Source organism: Serinus canaria, chromosome 20, assembly GCF_022539315.1.
Source record: "Serinus canaria isolate serCan28SL12 chromosome 20, serCan2020, whole genome shotgun sequence".
NCBI classification, from domain to species: Eukaryota; Metazoa; Chordata; class Aves; order Passeriformes; family Fringillidae; genus Serinus; species Serinus canaria.
The window spans coordinates 7,836,650-7,855,690 of NC_066333.1; the positions used below are offsets into that span (position 1 = coordinate 7,836,650).

Consider the following 19,041-nt stretch of genomic DNA (forward strand, 5'->3'; position numbering starts at 1 on the left):
CTCCCCACAGAGTACAGGAGCCCCAGGCACCCTACTGTTCTCCCCGAGCACCTGAGCCTGACATTATGGCACAGCAGCACAACCCTGGCACAGCACTGCCTGAGCCTGGCACTGCACCTGCGACCCTGGCACAGCACCCAAAGCACCCCGTGAGTCTGGCACAGCACCCCACAAGCCCAGAGCAGCACCCACAGCACCCCACACAGCACCCCCTGAGCCCAGCCCAGCCCCTGCTGTGCTGAGCGACAGACGAGAGAGGGAAGAACCTCCAGGACACAGGGCTGAGAAAAGCCAGCATAAAGCGTTTTTATTGCGATAATAAACTGGATACCTTTGTGCGGCGGAGAAGGAAGTGACCGGTGGGAATTTCTGTTACCAAGGGACTGGGCAGGGCAGAGGGAGGGGCACAGGGGACAGCTATGCGTCCTGTGAGACCAGGCAAGCAGCGATGACCAGCATCAGGTGGCAGGAGAGAATGGGCAGGTGTGCTCAGAGCAGGGACAACGGGGGGCTGATGGTTCCTTTCCACGGGGAAGGAGGACAGAGGCATTTTTGTTGAGTTGAGCCCTCACCACCTCCACTGCAGACAGCACCTTCCCTTTGTCCAGTTTTCCTTTTTCTTTAAAGAAAGCTCCATGCTACGGGATTTTCAGGGTGTGGTGGAGCTCTGGTGGAAACCCAACTCCCTAAATCCAAAAGTGGTCTGGAGGGGAAGGCAGGCCCACCATGAGATGGCAGGGTGAAGCAGGGGCAGGGCAGCCCTCCCTTCCCAGAGCAAACCCACAAGGCCTGCAGTGATGCTCCCCAGGGAGCAGGGAAAGGCCAGGCTCCCTCGCTGTCCCACTCCAGGCAGAATTCCTATAAACAATCCTAGTGCTACCTTGCTCTCTGCATCCCTTCAGCCTCGACAACCTCACTCTGCTATGGCTTTTGCAGCAGCAGCAATTTCTGGTTTGGAAACACCATAAATCTGCACCAAAACAAGTAACTAACAGGATTCCTTTTGTTCAAATGACTCCTATCTAAGGTCAGCCCATCTGCGTGCTACTGGGAAAATGTAGTCTACACCTGGAACAAAAATAAGATTAAGAACTTGACCCAAAAAGAGTTGAGGTTTACGGTGTATAGTTTAAAAAGACATAAAAACACGATACAAGGAGGAAGAGTCAGACGCAAAGCTTAGTGACCAAAGGCATTCAATCAAGGTGTAAGGTTATACAATGAGTGTAGTGGACTATCAGGAAAAGCTCCGTACAAAGTCATGTGCACTCTTCTTGAAGCTGAGATTCTGGATTCCTCCATGTGCCAAACCTGTGTGGAGAGAGGAGAGGCAGTGTGACAGAGCTGCCTGCTGGACAAGGAGGGAATGTGCCCAGGGCACAGCAGCTTCCACACAAACCACACTGGGCCCTCAGAGCAGCAGTCAAGCCTTGATCACAGGGGGGAGCACAGCCCCACCCTGCCCACACTATGGAGACTCCACACCCCAGGACAGAGCCCCACAGAATCACAAAATGGGCTGGGTTGGGAGGGACCTTAAAGACCCATCTTGTTTCAGCCTCCTGGCACAGGTAGGCACACTGTCCACTAGTCTAGTTGCCACAAGCCCCATGCAACCTGGCCATGGGCACTTCCAGGGATGGGGCAGCCGTAATTTCTCTGGACAGCCAGTGCCAGGGCTCCTCCAGCCTCACAGGGAAGAATTTCTCCCTAATACCTAATGTAACCTTGCCCTCTGTCAGTGTGAAGCTGTTCTGCCTTGCCCTTGTCTGCCTTATCACTTCAGGCCCTTGTGCAAAGTCCCTCTCCAGTTCTCTTGGAGCTTCTTTAGGCTCTGGAAGGTGCTCCAAGGTTTCCTGAGAACCTTCTGTTCTCCAGGCTGAGCAACTCCAGCTCTCAGCATGTCTCCATAGCAGAAGTGCTGCAACCCTTGGGTCTTAGTCTCTGTCTCCTGCCCACACCATCAGCCCCATGCCCTGGCAGCATGAGAGGCAGGAGGGGTGTGGCAACTGAGCCCCGCTGGTGCAACAACACTCAGAACCCAAGGCACAAAGAACTGACATGAACCTGCTCAGCCAGGCTGGGAACTTTGCATGTAGCACTGTAGTGATCTGAACCCCAGCTCACCAGACACCCAAGAGCAACTTCTACCCACAGAGACCTGCCCTGTCCTTCTCATATTCTCTACTATTGGTCACTCCCCCCTTGCCTCCACCCCACCTCCCCACACTGTCCCAAGATCAGAGGGGCCTTGAGCTGTCCTCAATCCACACAACCCCTGACGGAAGTTGCCCCTCCTTACCCGAGGACAGGGTGCTGGGATGGGTCATTCCAATTTCATGAGCTCCACGTCAAAAATTAGAGTGGCGTTTGGTGGGATGATCCCTGGGTGGCCAGTGGAGCCGTAGGCGTAATCTGGGGAGATGGTCATCTTTGCCCGCTGACCAACGCTCATCTGGGGCAGGGACAGAAATATAGGGACATCAGGAAATGGGCACAACTGCCAGATAAGTGACAGAGGAGGGACACACACACCTGTCCCCACTGCTTTCCCTACAGTGGCCAAGAGCACGGACCCAGGCTGCACAAAGCAGAGAAACAGGAAGAATGCCAAAGGGAAAAGGTAGGCAGCATGGGCTGGAAAAAGAGCAGGACTTGAGATGTCCTTCACACAAGGGAAGGCAGGGAATGCCAGACCATTCCCTCCAGCCACCACATCCTTGTGCTTGTGCTGCCAGCACGGCACAGAGTGAGCAGTGTCATGCGGGCAGGAGCTGAAGCTGTGCTGTGCCCACAGCGTGGGATCACAGCCCGGAGCTGTGCTGTGCCCACCAGCCCTCCCTGCGCGTGGGCTCCGGAGCCCGGGAGGCCTGAGTGCTCCCGCCGTGCTCCTCCAGAGCTCACTCTGAGCAGAAATGTCACCGCTGAGTCACCAATGTGCCGTAGGTGTTGCTGGGGCCTGGCCCGGCTCCATTCCTGCTAGCTGGCAGGTGGCAATGCAGAAGGTGATATTCACACCCACACCTCCCAGCGCTGAGGGGGTGGAACAGGGGAATAAAATAAAGAAATAATAAAAGAGGGAACGAGCTGCATGCACACTGATTCCTGCCCACGCTGCAGCTCCCGGCGCGGCACAGCCCAGCACGGGGAGTGCGAGGCAGAGGAGCTCCAGGCACCTGAGCGACTCCTTCCTCCCAGCCACGGATCACCTCCTGCTTGCCCATCACAAACTTGAACGGCTTGTTCCTGTCACGGGAGGAATCAAACTTCTTCCCATCCTCCAGCATACCTGGGGAGAGAGAGGGAGATGGTGATACAGGGACAGAGCCACACACACCAATGTGAGATGCTGTGACCTGGCAGCCTGAGCAGGTGACAGTCACATAGCTCTGAGTCAAAGATGTGTCTCAGCTTGTCCTCCTTTTCCCTGGGAAACACCTGTACAGGAGGGGAAACCCCCGTGGCATCACCAATCCCAGGGCAGGGAAGGATGACACTTAACTGTTTCAGCCCAAAGAGCAGTGCCCCTCTGGCCCAGGACCAAGGACTGACAGGGGAGCAGCTGGACGGGGGAAGAAAATCTTGCCCACCTTGCAGCACCACCAACAGCCATTTATCATCAGGCAGCAGGATCTGACCCTGTACTTCCCATCCCACCAGCAAACACACCTCTCACTCACCAGGCTTCTATCTTCAGGCACCCAAAACACTGATGACACTCTAGTGCCCCATCTGGAGGCTGTGATTGGCCTCCAGCCCTGACTGTGCCCAGCTGATCTAAGCCAAATCCCTCCTGGACCCGGGAATGACGATAGGGAGAGGCAGCACCAAGTGCTGGATGCATGTGCCTGGGGCAGCCCTCATTCCCCAGCACGGGCTGAGCCAGGCTGATATCCCCAGAGCTAAATATAACTCCCCAACATGAGCTAAGGAGGAATTTCCTCCCCTCCCTTGCTCCCTGCCTGACCTTCTTGGGGAATCTTGGAGCTGGCGCTGCCTTATAGGAGCAGTAACTCCACCAGTCAACTCCTGTAAAGCAGCTCCAGCTCTACATTAACACAGCTAGTGCCCTGTACAATAAACCCTGTGCGATAAGATCAAAATTAAACTCTCTTCCAAAACATTTCACTTCCCAAAACAGCTAGAAAATCCTGTTATCCCCACTGAAAACTGCTCTACAGTCTTGAAAAACCAAACTTCCTGAGGATGGCATAGGGTAGATTGACTTCCTTTTGCCAGAGCATGTGTGCAATAAAAAATGTGTCTGTGAAAAAGATGGGATGGGGGAGCTCAGCCCCTCTTTGCACAGTGACCAGAGGGAATGGCACACAGGGACCAGCAGCCACAGTAATGGGAAATGTTGAACAGAAAGAAGAGAATGGGAAAAAATACATTACTTTTGCAGGGGCAACAAGCACAAAGACCTGTGGGCTCCTCTCAGGGAGTAGAATTAATATTTTAATTTAACAGACAGCAAAAATCCCTTGTCCAGTGTGTCGAGCGTCAGCTCAGCCGGTCACACTGTAGCACTGGACTTTGGAATAGTAAATCTGGAGTACTCTCATTTCCTCCTTCCAGGATAAACCTCTTGTTGCTGAACCTGCTTCCAGCCCATCTGGCACTGCTCCTCGCTCCCGTCCACTGGCCTTCCTCCTGCCTGGCAGCAGAGACAGGGGCAGCCCATGCTGGCTGGCACCAGCAGCGCTGCCTGGCTGTGGCCCCAGCTGACCCTGACTCGGCTCCCAGCCCTCCAGTGCAGCACTGGGCCAAGGTGGCTGAGGAGGGAGTGAGAGGAAAGCTCTCTGCCACCCTTCTCCCAGGACATCCACCAAGGAAAAACACCAGAGGCCATGCAGCACAACCCTCTGCTTGTCACAGCAAGCAGTGACTACTGGGATGCTCCCAGGTCATCTGCAGCCTGCAGAAGTGCATCCCGTTCGATGTCCAGAGGCATCAGCAGCGGTGCAGGAGATGCTGCCAACCTTTCATGGGAGTGGACGGCACTGCCCCACTCTACTGCCCAGCTCACCTGTCCCAGTCCAGCCCCAGGAAGTGTTTCAGAGCTGGCAGTTCCCTGGCTGCAGAAGAGAGGGATTGATGGACTATGCTGGTTGCAGCAGCCTGAGGGATCGATCACTCAGCTCTCCCGAACCAGGATGAAGCCATATGTGGGAGCCTGACCATGCTCCCCCATCATGCCAGCGGGGAATACAAAGAGGTTCCAATCCTTCGGAGACTGCATCCTCATCTCAGGCACTTCATCTGCCCACAAGCCTCCTGGGACACTTCTCCAGCCCTGGACAAGTATGAGCAACCATTTTCTCATCCCTGCCATCCCTGAGCAAGGAGATAACGAGATCTTAAAGCTATTATGGAGGAAAACCATCTTCTGGCAAAAGCAGCTACCCCAGCAGAGCCCAGGAGCAGCAGACAGCCCCTGGCACATCCCAGCTTATCCAAGCCCCTGACAGGGCTCCATGTTTGTCACCCCCCAGCCCTGCAAGAAGGGCAGAGCTCACACAGGTGGATTGTGGAGAGCCACCTGCCACTTGCCCTGGCTCCCACCCAGAAGGATCTGAGCCCCCAGAAATCCCAGCTGGTCTATGCAGACCCCAAGAGGTCTCAGGGAATCACAGTGAGGAAGAACAGAGAGCCCTACAGCTGAGGCTGCAGCAGCCATGGGATGAAGTTGGGGCTCTGGAGCACAGCCCCAGCCCCAGCCGGGCAGCGTGGCCCTGCCAGGTCTCTGCCACACTTGGCAGGCAGGAGCTGGGAGACGCCAGCTGCAACATGCGACTTGGCTCCGGGCCCCCCTGGGCGGGCAGAGGCGGCAAAGAGCGGTGCTGGAGCAGGCACAGTCAGCCCTGGGACAAACCTGCCGGGTCGGGTTCTGCCGGGGGAGCCCCACCCGCACCCCCTCCATCCCCTCCTCGGTGCTGATCCTTGGCACGACCATTGCCCAGGGGCTCCAGCACAGAGCCAGCCTCCCAAGGAGAGGCAGGAAGAGACCAGAGCAGTGGGGCAGGCACCTCTGCTCCAGCTGGGACAGGATGGAAAACCCTTCTCAGAAGCCCTGGAATACCCAGCATGCTCCAAACCCCTGCTCAGGGCAGGGATGCCTGGATGAGGTTCAATCCTGCCTCCACCAGCATTCCCCATCACTCAAGCCCACCCCATTATCACCCACAGATGGTTGGGGAGAGGGCTCTGCCCACCATGCTTGAGGTCTGGCAGGACAGAGGACCCTAGTGCAGGCAGGGAAGGTGGTGCAGGAGACAGCGCTGAGCTCCCACAGTTGCCACAACCCATGGACGGGCAGTCGCATACTGGGGAGGAAACACCTCCTGACCACAGGACATTCACTGAGCAGCAGGAGAGCATCGAGGGCAGCACCCAGAGCAGCCAGGGGAGCATCACTGCCCCAGGGACTGTGCACAGGCACAACGGGAGGACAGAAGTCCCCTCAGTGCTATCCTGCTGGAGAAAGGCAGGATCCTCCAGTATCCATCTCTGCTCCAAGCCCAAATTCCTCAGAAACCCCACATGCTGAGTGTGCTTTGCCACTCAAAGCCATTTGGCCAATCCATGTCAGACTTGTTCCTGTCCTGGCACTACCCAGAATGATTATGGCCCCCCACTTCCCCTCCTGAAGCGCAGTGGGGTGCCCACAGTCTTCCCACACAGCTGGTCCCCCTAGCACCAGCACTGCAGGACCCCCAACTGCACAGCAGCCCCACTCTGCTCCCTGCTCTGACTCAGGGGGGCTTGGCTCTATTGGCCCCCAATCCACATCCTCTCCCCACTGATTCACTCCCACACTCCATTCCAACCCATGCCAGTTGCTGCAAGCAAAGTGTACTGAACACACTGGGTGCATCAGGGAACTTGATTTAGCCCCTTTAAGAGCCCCACCTAGCAGATTTCACATCAAAGGCTCTTTTGGACACTCCGTGGCACCAGCTCTCCACAAAAATACCCAAGACCTGGAAGGAAGGAGGGGGAACAGGTTCAATTCCACCAACTCTCCCCATATATTTCCATCTCTGCAACCCCAGCATAAGCAACTGGCATCTCCAAGGAAGTTGCCCTTGTCTCCACCTCTTTCCTCTGCACTGCCCTCATGCACCAGGGCTGTCTGTCCATTCTGGGATGCTCTTGGCAGGGCCATGCCCCATGGAGCAGGAGCCTGGGCACAGGCAGAAGCAGCACCAGCTGCTAGCTAACCAAGCTGGCTCCCCACAGTCCCAACCCCTTGGATCACTGTTTTTTTCCCCAAATGGTTTTTACCCAAACCACTGTGCATCCATAACCCAGCACAGGGAGAGCTGCCTCCTGCACACCACAGGCTGGATCTCCCCAGCACTGGAGCAAAGGGCAGCTGGAGACAGAGCCAACGCAGGGCTCTGGAAGTTGTCCTGGAGCTCGGCACCTCCAGCACTGCACTCTGCCACTATCCCTGATGCTACTCTGGGATCGGGAGCGCTGCAACCGGGCTGGGAATCAAAGGTTTGTAAGGTTTCCCATGAGCCAAGCCCTGCTCCTGTCTCTGGCAGAGCCAGATGCAGGAACTGCACTGCCGACGCAGGGAAATGGCATCAGGGCCTGGAGGTGTTTGATTCCTGCTGCCTGCCGAGGCGGGGCGGGGGGGCAGGAGCTGCCTGCAGACTGAACAGGGGTGGGGATGAAGGACAAATGGAGACAATAATAACAAAAAAATAAAATAAAGGAAATTAGAGAACGTCTCCCAGGCGCAGCACATCACTGCTGCTGGGGAGGGTCCATTGTGAGCAAGTCACCACGTAGCACTTTGCCTGAAGAACCGTGACGTGGGGACAGGATGCTAGTGACCCCCAAACAGCTCTGCCGGGATAGGGGACAGGGCTGGAGAGAGCAGCCAAGCTCCAGCAGCACAGCAGGAGGGGAGAGCCAGCGCAGGGAGCTGGAGGGTTGGGAGTTGGAAGGGCTGGCAGGCAGCAGGACTGGCCCACCGGGAGCCACTTGACTGCCTGCCAGCCTCTCTTTGTTCTTCCACCGGCGGAGGAAACGGGGCGGCCAGGCAGACCAAGCTGCTTCCTCTCCCTGCTGACGAGGGAACGGGAAGGACGGGGGAGATGGAGGAGCAGCAGATGGGCTGGATGCCCGCCGAGTCCTCCCAGCAGGCTGAGCCCCGTTCTGCAGAGAGGGGCAACCCCAGCCCCCCAAGGGGAGCAAGGGGAGGCGGAAAACACTGGGGCAGGAAGGGGAATTGGTTATTAGCAAAACCAGTAATAAATGAGTCATTAACTAGTTTTTACCACGCTGTTGAGCCAACGCTGTACAAAAGGCAGCCCAGGGGGACAAGAGCCCCCAGCGCAATCCTCAAAGCATTTTTGGGATCCTAAGATTGGTTTCTTCTCCCCCCAGCTCGCAGAAGGCTGCTGGAGGACATGACCCTCCCTGGCTTTGGGGCAGCCCCTCATCAAAGCACTACCCCAAACACCCAACAGTGCCCTGGTTACCCGCACCGGGGTCCCCCCAGAAAATCCAAGGATACGGTCTGGGGTAGCCCCACGGGTACCCCTGGGGTCACCCTACAATGGAGAAGGGACTGGGGCAGGACTGGGGAGGGGGATTGCACTCCTGCAGGGAGCTGCGGCAGGAGGGACCCCGCTCTGAAGAAGCAGAGCCCAAAGCTCCCGGGGGATGACTCGTGGAGCCCATAAGGGCTCCGGGCCCGGCCGCCCCACAGCCCATGGGTCTCGGCTGCCCTGGGACCCCCAGGGCTCCACCCGGGGTGCCCCTGCCTGCGCCCCGGGTCCCCTCTGGGTCGTTCCCCAGTGCACCCCCAGAAAGAAGGCTGGATACGCGTGGGAAAGGCCCTTTCATTGAAAAGGCTGCGAGAAAGACGGGGACAACGGGGCCACCCCACGGCCACGGGGCACCGGCAGGACCTCCATCCCCCGCCCGGGGGCTCATCTGCACCCCCCGGGAAAGGCCCGCGAAGGGGCCCGGACCCCCCTTCTCCCCACGGAGCGCCGCGGCCCACCCGAGCCACCGCGCCCGGGGTCCCTTCAGGCAGCCAGGGGCGGGGGGGCCGGCAGGCCCCGCTCCCCCGGTGTCCGGGCCGGTCCGACCCTCCCGCCCCTCCGCTCCCGGGCTCGCCCTGCACTCACCCGTGTAGTGCACCACGCAGGTCTGGCCGCGCTTGGGGAACGTCCGCCCTGCGGGGAGACACGCGCCATCACCCCGCGGCACCGGGACCCGCACCGGGACCCGCGGGGAGGGCAGGGAGAGGGGGTGGGGGGGAGCGGGTTCGCCGCGGCTCACCGTCGCCGGGGGCGATGGTCTCCACATGTACGCCCATGCCGGTGCCGGTGCCGCTCGCACCCGCAGCGCCCGCAGCCCGACGGAGGAGGGGCCGCGTGTGCGCAGCCGCGGCAGTCACCGCCATAGAGCCCGCCCGTCACTTCCATAGATCCCGCCCGACCTTCCATAGATCCCGCCCGGCGGTGCCGCCCTGGCCGCCGCCATCTTCCGCCCCCCCGCCCCGCCGCCATCTCGGCACCGCGCGGTTGCCGGGGGAACGCGGCCCGGCCATGAGGGAGCCTCCGGGCGCGGGCCTTGCGCGCTTTGCCCCCCTATCGCCATTTCCAGCCCGCACAGCCGCGGGGTGCGTGGCCCACCACAGAATGAGTTAGGTTGGAAAAGGCCTCTGAGATCAGCGAGTTCAACCTCTGACCCAACACCACCATGTCAACTACAGCATGGCAGTGAGCGCCACGTCCAGCCTTTCCCTGAACGCCTCCAGGGACCGTGACTCCATCACTCTGAGCAGCCCATGCCAAAGTCTAATCACCTTTCTTGTGGAGGAATGTCACCTAATGCCCAACCTAAACCTCTCCTGCTGCATCTTAAAACCATGTCCTCTCATTCTGCAGCCGTGTGGGGGTCAAGCTCTGCTCCCAGGGAACAAGGGACAGGACAAGAAAAAATGCCTCAAGTTGTGCCAGAGGAGGTTTAGGCTGGATACTGAGGAAAATTGGTTCACAAGGATGATCAGAAACTGGTGCAGGGCAGTGGAGTCATCATCCCTGAAGGAATTTAAAAGACGTGTGGATGTGGCACTTGGGGACATGGTTTACTGTTGGCCTTGGTCATGCTGGGACTTGATGATCTTAAATGTCTTTTCCAGCCATAATGATTCTGTGATGAATGCTGCTCCCCACTGTGCAGATGGGAGGTCAGTGCTGGCCCCGCATCGCTGGGACAGGCTCAGCAGAAGATATGCAAGTTTGAACAATCCCACACTCAAAAGGACTTTTTTCTGGTACAGCAGCAACTATTTTCTTTTTCGGTCTAAAAAAGAATCACTCCAGGCACAGGATTTTTGCCTCAAAGTGTCCTATTTCTTTACTTCAAGGAGGTGAACTTGAGCCTCCACAAGGGAACAGAGAATTTCCAAGGACAGACAAGGGACTAATAAAAAGCCAGGATTCTCAGCAAGTGCATTAAAATGGGACACAAGAGGAGGAGGCTCTTAAAATAACAGATAATAGCATGAAGCAAGTTGTAATTGCTTGTGTCCCTTACTTGTATCTTTTAAATACTGAAATACCTAGGGTGGGATTTTTCTTGTTTGATGCCATAGCATTATGTTTTACATTAAAGCTCCAACACACTGAAGGTGCCAGTGGTCCCTGACTTTCCACATCAGGAGGGCAGATGTGTGAGGCTGTAAGTCAAGGTGAAAAAAAAACAGGGTATAAAAAGGGGCATGTTCTCATCCCTACTTAGTAATGCTGCCTTTGCTGAGAGCTGGGCCTGCTCTCTCTACAAGAACTAGTGATAAACAAGGATCTGAAAGGGGAAAATGCTGCTGGATGTAAGCCCACTCTGGAGCTCTTGCCTCACTGGCACAGGCACGCTTGCACATGCCAGGTACAACAGCTCTTGCTCTGGGTGGGGTGTTTTGGTTCAGGGCTTTTTGGGGTTTTTTTTCAGTCCCTGGCATAACCTGCTCATCTTACCAGCAGCAAGGTCACTGCAACAAGCAGTGTTTCACTGGGGACAAGGAGCTCAGCCAGGTTTGACCAGCCCCTCACTGCTCAGGGTCTAGCTGGTCAGACCCAGGACAGGTCCAGGTCACATTCTGGTTCCTAAATTCTTGAGAAAGCACAAATGCTTGAAAACTAGTGAATTCTGCCCCAATCATTCCCTGCCCTGAGGATCATCCGCTGACAGAACCCACAAAGTCAGAAATGCCAGAAATGTCAGAAAGAGGGACAAGCATGACCATTGAGATTTAATACTGTAAAAAATAAAAGGGACATTATTTGAGCTACAAAAACACCACCCCAGGCAGCAGTGGGCTGGCAGGCACCACACACACCAGCAGCTGCATATTTGCTGGAGGAAAGGATGGATCCACAGAGAGATCTGGGCAGGCTGAATCGATGGTCCAAGGGCAAAGGTATGAGATTCAACAAGGACAAGTGCCAGGTCCTGCCTTCAGGTCACAGCAACCACACACAGTGCTCCAGATTTGGGACAAAGTGGCTGGGAATCTGGGAAGAGATCTGGAAGTGCTGAACAGCAGCAGCTGAACATGAGCTTGTGTGTGCTCAGGTGGACAAGAAGGGCAATGGCACCTGGATGAACAATAGTGTAGCCATCAGGACCAGGGCACTGACCCTGCTCCTGTACTGCTCCTAAACCCAGAGGCAGCCAGACTGGAGGTGAGGCAGGGGCAGAGTGCAGTGCATCCCAACACCTGACCAGGCTGAGCCAGGTGATCCCAAGGAAGAGCCTTCACTCTCCAGAAAACTAAACAACAGTAAAGGAAAAAAAAAAGAGAAAAACATGAGGTTCTTTGTGCATCAGAGAAATGGTATTGAAGCAGGGCTGCTGTGACCATCCTGACACTGCTCTCAAACACCATCACCCCCCTGATTGCTATGCTGCACTGTGAAACTTAAGGCTTTGCATTAATTCATCGCACAACTGGGGAGCAATTTGCTCAAATCCTGCCAGTGTGCACCAGTCTGGAGAGCTGCAAGGTCACCCTACGGTCAGATCCAGCTCCAGCCCTAAAAATAACCAGTCTCCCCCTCTGCCTCTGCTCAAGGCTGAGCCCAGCCCAGCAGTACAGCCCCAGGATGGCTGATTTCCCCCCTCTCCCCCCACTGCCCCCTCACTGTTGCCAGGAGAGATGTGGGGGTGCCAGCAGCTTTTGAAGATGCTGCTGTGGGAGATGTAGCTACAATTTATAAGTTCAGCCCTTCTTGAAATTCATTTGACACTTCTTCCATTACCTCCCAACCTGCCAAAACCCAGGACAAGCTGCCAGCCCCTCCCAGCTGCTGACCAGAGACAGCACAGCCCAATCTCTCCTGTTTTCCCAGAAGTGACTCAGGTGACATGGTCCAGGCAGGTGGACAGAGCTGACTCCCGCCCCCCTGCTGACAGGTGTTGTTTCTGCTCATGCTTTAACCCACTGCTGGCTTCAACTTCGCCTTTGTTCAAAGAAATTTTAAACCTTTCCCTATGAAAGGGCAGTCTGAGCACAAAGACATCAATTATCTCAACAGTATTTTCCCTAAAAACTGATCAAAAATAGTCTCCTCTCAAAAACGACCTCTGTGTTTGTTGCTTGTGTTCTACCAGGCTAAGTGACACCTCCACACCCTGATGTCTCAGTGCTGCTCTGGGGCTGGTGGGGGCCCTTCCTCCCAGCACTGCAGTCTAAAGGAAAGCATAGATCTGCCTTGCCGAGATCTGTCAGGACCTGCCAGGCCAACCCCTGGAAGAAGATCTGGTGAGGTGGTAGGACTTGGGCTGCAGCAGAACCCCCTCCCTGTGCCTGCCAGCTGGGTGAGGGAGGGGTTTGGGACACAAAGTAGGCCTTTGGGACAGGGAACAGGAAGCAACAGGAAGCAATGACTTTCCCCCACAGCAGCACATCCTGACAGTGCAGCAAATCCGTGTCTGGATGAACTCAGTCTCTCCAGCCCAGGTTTATTCCCAGCTGCCACTCTCTGCTTGACGTGGCTTAAAAGGAACTCAGCCACTCATGAAACCTGCTGAGAAGTTAGGCAGGGTAGGACAGTGGGCAGTGGCTTCAAACTGCATCCATTCCTCATAGAACCCAGCTGCAGCTCTCACAGGCTCTGTTCCAGGTCCCTTGCCTGGGAGGCTGGAACTCCCCAGCTGGCCGTGCCCCTTCCCTCGCAGCACAGGATGGTGTGTGAGACAGTCAGCCCCAGGCACAATGTTCCTGCAGTCTGGAAGGAGCTGTACCTGAACAGGTGCTACAGGAATTTCAGAGAGGCAGGGTAGGAATCACACCATGCTGTAGCAGAGCACCCTGGACAGCAAAGAGCTTGGAGCAGCCCTGAGGAGGAAGCAGAGCTGGGCAGATGCGACCCTCAGATAAGATGGTCACACTGCTCCTTGCACAAGCTGAGCAGCCTCTTCCCCAGCCTCCAAACCACAGCCCAGCTACTGTGAGATCAAGGTCTGTGAGAGGAAGCAGTAACATCTGAGAGAAAACCTAATGTCTGAGTTTCTAATATATCTTATTTTCTTGCTTAACTGCTTCAAGTCCTTGCCCTGCAGCAGAACCCTGGGGCAGCAGTGACCCTCTGCATGCAAGATCTGCCCCCAGTTAGAGTCTGGAGAAAAGCTGCTGGCAGAATTGACCCAGTATGTCCCACCATACCGGCTTCTCAGAGCACTGAATCCCTCAAAAACCTCACCTCCCAGTGGAGGGTCCCAGCTGCCTCCTTGTGCTACCACTCAAAGAATTTAAACACAGCAAAACCCTCCTGAGGTATTTTCATGGACATTCACCATGGGACCAGCTTTTTTCTCCTTGGGCTCTTGCTGACTAGGAAGCCAAGTGCACCCCAGTGTCTTCCAAGGAAAATTGTCAAAGAGATGTGGAATGGCTCCAACCGGGGGGGGGGGTGGTAAGGGAAACGACAGTTTGAAATGTAAAGAAGTCCTGGGGGGAAGGCTGTGAGCAGCAGCACGATGCAGCTTGTTCCAGCCAGTGTTTAATCTGCATTCCCTGGACACCCCTCCAAGTGTTGAAATGGCCCAGAAACTTCTCCACCACCAATGTTTACAATCATGTGATTCTGATCCAGTTTGGATGCATTCCCGATGGCTTTCAGCTACCTACCAAACTCTACCTTTGCCCCAGACTGCTGAACCCCTTTGCAGGTAACCCCATCTCATGTGGCCACTCACCTGTACACCATCCAGCAGGAAGGTCTGGAAGAAAAACCACAGGGCATTGCCTGTCATCTGGTAGGGAATGGCCCAGCAAGAGAGCCAGCCTTTGTGCAGAGAGCAGCTCTGGCTTCTCCTGCAGCTGAGACTCCAGGGAACAATCCCACCTTAGAAATAAAACATACCTCTGGCTGACAGCTAAACCACAGCTGCTGCTTCTCTCTGAGGATGATTTAAACCCCAAGTGATGTCATAGCCTCCCAGGACAAACATACCTGTTCTTGGCTGGACATTGCTCCACCTGATACCCACAGGCAAGCTGCTCATGCCAGCTGAGGTGCTGTGGGGTGTTTCCCCAGCTGCTGGAATCTCTCTGGTCAGGGTGCAGTGCTTCTAACACACAACCCTCCCTTGGGCCAGCCTGGATCCCCAGGTCCTGCTCAGTGGTGTTCCATGATCTTTAGCCTTCAGAGTCTCTTGCACAGCAAATTTGAGGGACCAGGCACACTGGCAGCCTCTTTTCCTGCTCCAACCCAGTGTTTGAGGGTGGTGAGGAACTGGCACAGAGAAGTTGTTGATGCCCCATCCCTGGAATTGTTCAAGGCCAGGTTGGGTGGGGTCTGGCACAGTCTGGGCTAGTGAAAGGTGTCCCTGCCCATGGCAGCAGTTGGAATGAGATAAGCATTGAGGTCTGTTTCAAACCAAACCTTTCTCTGATCCCACACCCACTCCTCCACCAGCCAGAGCTCCAAGGCAAAAGCTGATCAGTGAGCATTTGTGTCATTTGCTCCTCTTGGGCTTGTCTTGTCAACAGGGTCACATCTCTGGTGTTTCCCCTGATTTTCCTCAAGACATATTTGCAGGAGATGAGAGGCTGCAAATGAATGAGACACAGATCTAATTGAGGCATGGTGCTCTGCTGAGCTCTGACATTGTCCTTTCCTGTTCTATTGAATCGCAATCCAGCGCCTCAAGTTCTGTAACATTAAAAATATAAATTGCATCAGGCTTAAAGTGACTCTAATGGAGGCAGTGAGGAGAGAGACTGCAAAGACCAGAGCCCAGGGGATTTCTACAGATCAGCAGGGGAAGCACAAGGAGTGTTTCAGCAAGCAGGAAAGGGCTGATGGCAAAACCTCTCTTTTATTTGGATGTGGTTAACTTCAGTAAACACCGCATGGATCCTCAAGTATCTGGCAAGTTCCCAGAGGCAACCTACAGCACTGACTTGCCTCCAGCCCCAAACGGAATTTGCTCTCTAGTGTGATACACCTCAGCATCAAACCAGATGCTCCTACAAGCAGACCTGTCCTGAGGCCATTCTGTCAGGACAGTGCAGACCAGGGCTGACCTCCCCTCTCAGCACAGGCCACCCTGGATGATACTCGGGGCTGACAAGCTTGTGAGCACCTCTGGTTCTTGGTCACATCTCATTTCAGCTTTCCTGATCCCCGAGCAGCTCCAGTGCAGCAGGTGGATCTCTGTCCTGCACTCAGAAAATCCACAGCACACCTTTTGAAGGACACGGAAGGCTGCCTTGCCCTGTGGGGCACACGGCCATCTCAGGCACCAGGCCTGGTTCAGAGAGAGCTGTAAAAGGCTGTGAGCTCCTCCAGAAGAGCCCTGCAGAGAGTGAGGAGGGATGAACAGTGGGCATAGGGCTGTGCAAGAGCCTGGGCTGAGACACAGGCTGCAGCATCACATGGATAGCTGGAGAACAGGAAACTGAGTCAAGGAATGCCTCAAATTCCCACTTCCCTCATCTCTTTTAGGGTTAGGGGGCAACCTGCCAGCTCACTGGCCTTATTGGGCTGGGGACAGTTTGCTGGGCCACTAACATCAGCTGAGGTAACAGCTACCCTTGAGGGATGACAGACCTTCATTGTAATGGTACTAGGGAGCAGTGTACAAAATCAGGGGCACAGTCCCAAAAAAGCAGTATTCCAGAAGGCACTGAATGAGTTTCCCTCACGCAGCAATTAGCAATAACTCCTCCACAGCCCCTGCCATGGAAAAAGCACTGATACTGCCCTGCCCACCAGGCTGGAGGGCCCAGCTTCTCCTGCTCACCCAGGGGAGCAGAGTGTCAGCCTCCCCTGTGCCAGCCTGTTCCTGCCTCTCAGCTTTTGGTCCCAGTTTACTTTCTGCCTTTTACAGCCCACAGCAAGAGTCAGGTCCCTTGTATTCCAAACTGCAGGCATGCAATCTTAAAAGCCTTGTCCCGCGGGGAAGGCTGAGGCATTAGGCTTGCACCGCCAAGGAGCACTTACTCATACAACATCTTATTTCCACAGCAGTTGTATTTCTAAAATTACAAAGGCATTTCTCAGGGCTGCACGGTTTTGTGGTAGCTTTTGTTCCCTTGATGCTCTCAGCAGGTAGGACAGCGCTCTGCACGGCTCTGCCCATTTCACTTGAAAGTCAGCAACAACACCACAACGCAGAGCTTTGCTTTAACAATGTGTTCTCGAGCCTGAGTCATAAACACTTCAAACCACCCCCACAGCCTGCGGCTCGAGCTGGGCAGGCTCCGCGTGGGCGAGCGCACTCGAGAGGGTGAGCTGCACGTGTGAAATGCGCCTCTGCATGTGAGAAAGCAGCACCCTGGGACACTGATCTTACCTCTCTGCAGACCACTCTCCTCTCTGGGAGAGCTTCTTGGGTCGAGCAGTGCAGCTCAGCACTTTCATGATGCCCAAAAGTGTGATGGCAGACACGGCCCCATCCTGCACCTGGCAGGGAGGCAGAGCCTTCCTTCGCCAGGGTGAGGAAGACTCTGCCTCTCACATCAAGTAGCTGCTGCAAATGCAGATCTGAGCTGGCTGACGATTTGACAAGATACAGCATCTGTGAGGCTCCAGGGGGAGCCGATATGGGGGAAATGACCTGCCCTGCGGGAGGAGTGTGGCCAGACCCTGCCCACAGAGGCAGGAACCCTGTCAGGGCTCACAGTGCAGCACGTACTCGAGGCAGCAGCTCTCAGGCTTTCTGCAGCCAAGTGGAGAAATCTACTGCTCCCCAAAAGTCAAGCTATGTCCAGCATCTTTTCCCCATCCCAGGCTGCTCCCACAATGTGATCTCAGGGATGTGTGGAAGAAGGCCTTTGCCGGAGCTCCAGAGCACTACAGGAGCACACTGGAACCAGCCTAGCACTCCTGCACCAGCAACCACCAGCTGCAAAGAGCCAGCATGAGAAACCCAGAGCAGGCAGGCAGAGTGGCAGCAATAGGAAGGGAGAGGGCAGTGGGAACATGCAGGTCCCTGCCACAGGTCACTCCACAACAAAAGCCCCTCTCTCCCAAAGAAGACCTGGAACCCATTTTGGACTCCTTATTCACAGAATTACAGAATGCTTTGGGTTGGAAGAGACCTCATTTTGTTCCAGCCCCCTACCACAGGTAGGGACGTCTTCCATTAGACCAAGTTGCTCCAAGCCCCATCCAGCCTGGCCTTGGACACTTCCAGGGATGGGGCAGCCACAGCTGCTCTGGGCAACCTGTGCCAGAGACTCACCACTCTCACAAGGAAGAATTTTTTTTTCTAATATCCCATCTGACTGTCCTCTGTCAGTGTGAAGCCGTTACCCCTTGTCCTGTCACTCCAGGCCCTTGTGCAGAGTCCCAGGACAAGGTCAGTGAGCACGGGAAGCGTGGATACATCCATTTGGATTCATGGCTATGTTTTTCCTTTATATTGGAAGATCTGCAATTTCCATCCTCCTTCAGCCTGTGAGCTCCCAAGAGATCTCCCATAGCAGTGCAGTGTTTTAACCTGGTGATAAGAAAGGTGCAGTTCATTTGTCTTTCACAGTCCTTTTGTAGCCCAGAGCATCCACCAGTCTCAGCATCACAGACCAGAAATTGCTCCTGCATGAAGAGCGGTGGGAGCCCTGTTCCTTGGCGCTGGCTGTGTGGGAGCAGCGGCGTTCCCAAGGCAGCCGTGCTCATAGCTCAGTGCTGCAAGTGCTGGGCAAAGCAAAGAACAGGGAGAAATTGGCTTCAGAGGACAGAAGGCACTGGAAAAGGCTGGCAGGGAGGGATGGCACCACCACTCTGCCTGCTAATTGTCTGTTTGGCACATCTCATCCCATCGGGCCACTCTTTAAAAGCTGATCCTGCCTCAGACCCTGAGACTGGACTTATATGCAACAGCCAAGGCAGAAGAGTAGAGGCAAAACCCTCTCCCTGCTCCCAGTGGAAGCATTAAATTTGTGTTAGTGTCTCTGTACTGCATCCTGTATCCAGGGGGAAATGAGCACCCTCTCTGCAAGGTTCATTACAATGTGCCATCTTCAGCTCAGCCTTGCCTTGTCCACCTGAATTTCACAGGCTGAGTCAGAACTTGGTTAATAAGGCACAGTACAAGTGAGTCAGTGGCATCTCTCCTCACTGCTGTTTTACTGGCATCCCAGATAACAAATATCACTCACGCTGGACCACAGCCAGTGCAGTGGGATCCAAATCCCCATCTCCCACCAGAGTATCTTGGCATACATCTCTGTAAGAAAGCAAAATACATCTCTCCCCATTCAAAAGGAAAGGGGAAACTCAAAAGGAAATACTAAATCTTGATTTATTTTTTTTCCGAGGCCATTTTCTACCCACACACCACATAATTACTTTTGGACAGACACAAGGTACTTTGGAAATTGTACTCAGCACTTAATCCTCTGGCTCTTTGGCACTCATTTATTCCCCAGGTGCACAGAGCTCCATTTGCTGCTCACAGACTACAAAGCAAAGAGCTGACCAGTAGTTACCTCTCCAAGTAGCTGAGCAGCAAGACTTAGCCAGTCTTGCTTCCTGGCTAAGTCAGTGCCCAGTTATCCCC

General features: G+C 55.1%; 1 protein-coding gene across 1 annotated transcript; it reads right to left on the reverse strand.

Annotated features, from left to right (window-relative positions):
* Positions 1 to 282: 282 nt before the first annotated feature.
* Positions 283 to 9,436, reverse strand: FKBP1A (FKBP prolyl isomerase 1A). The gene is made up of 5 exons (XM_030233580.2): positions 9,307 to 9,436; positions 9,153 to 9,200; positions 3,177 to 3,289; positions 2,303 to 2,455; positions 283 to 1,311 (listed from the first exon to the last, which is right to left on the reverse strand). The coding sequence occupies exons 1-4, from the start codon at positions 9,428 to 9,430 to the stop codon at positions 2,327 to 2,329; spliced, it is 414 nt and encodes a 137-aa protein (XP_030089440.1). The 5' UTR covers positions 9,431 to 9,436; the 3' UTR covers positions 283 to 1,311; positions 2,303 to 2,326.
* Positions 9,437 to 19,041: the final 9,605 nt, after the last annotated feature.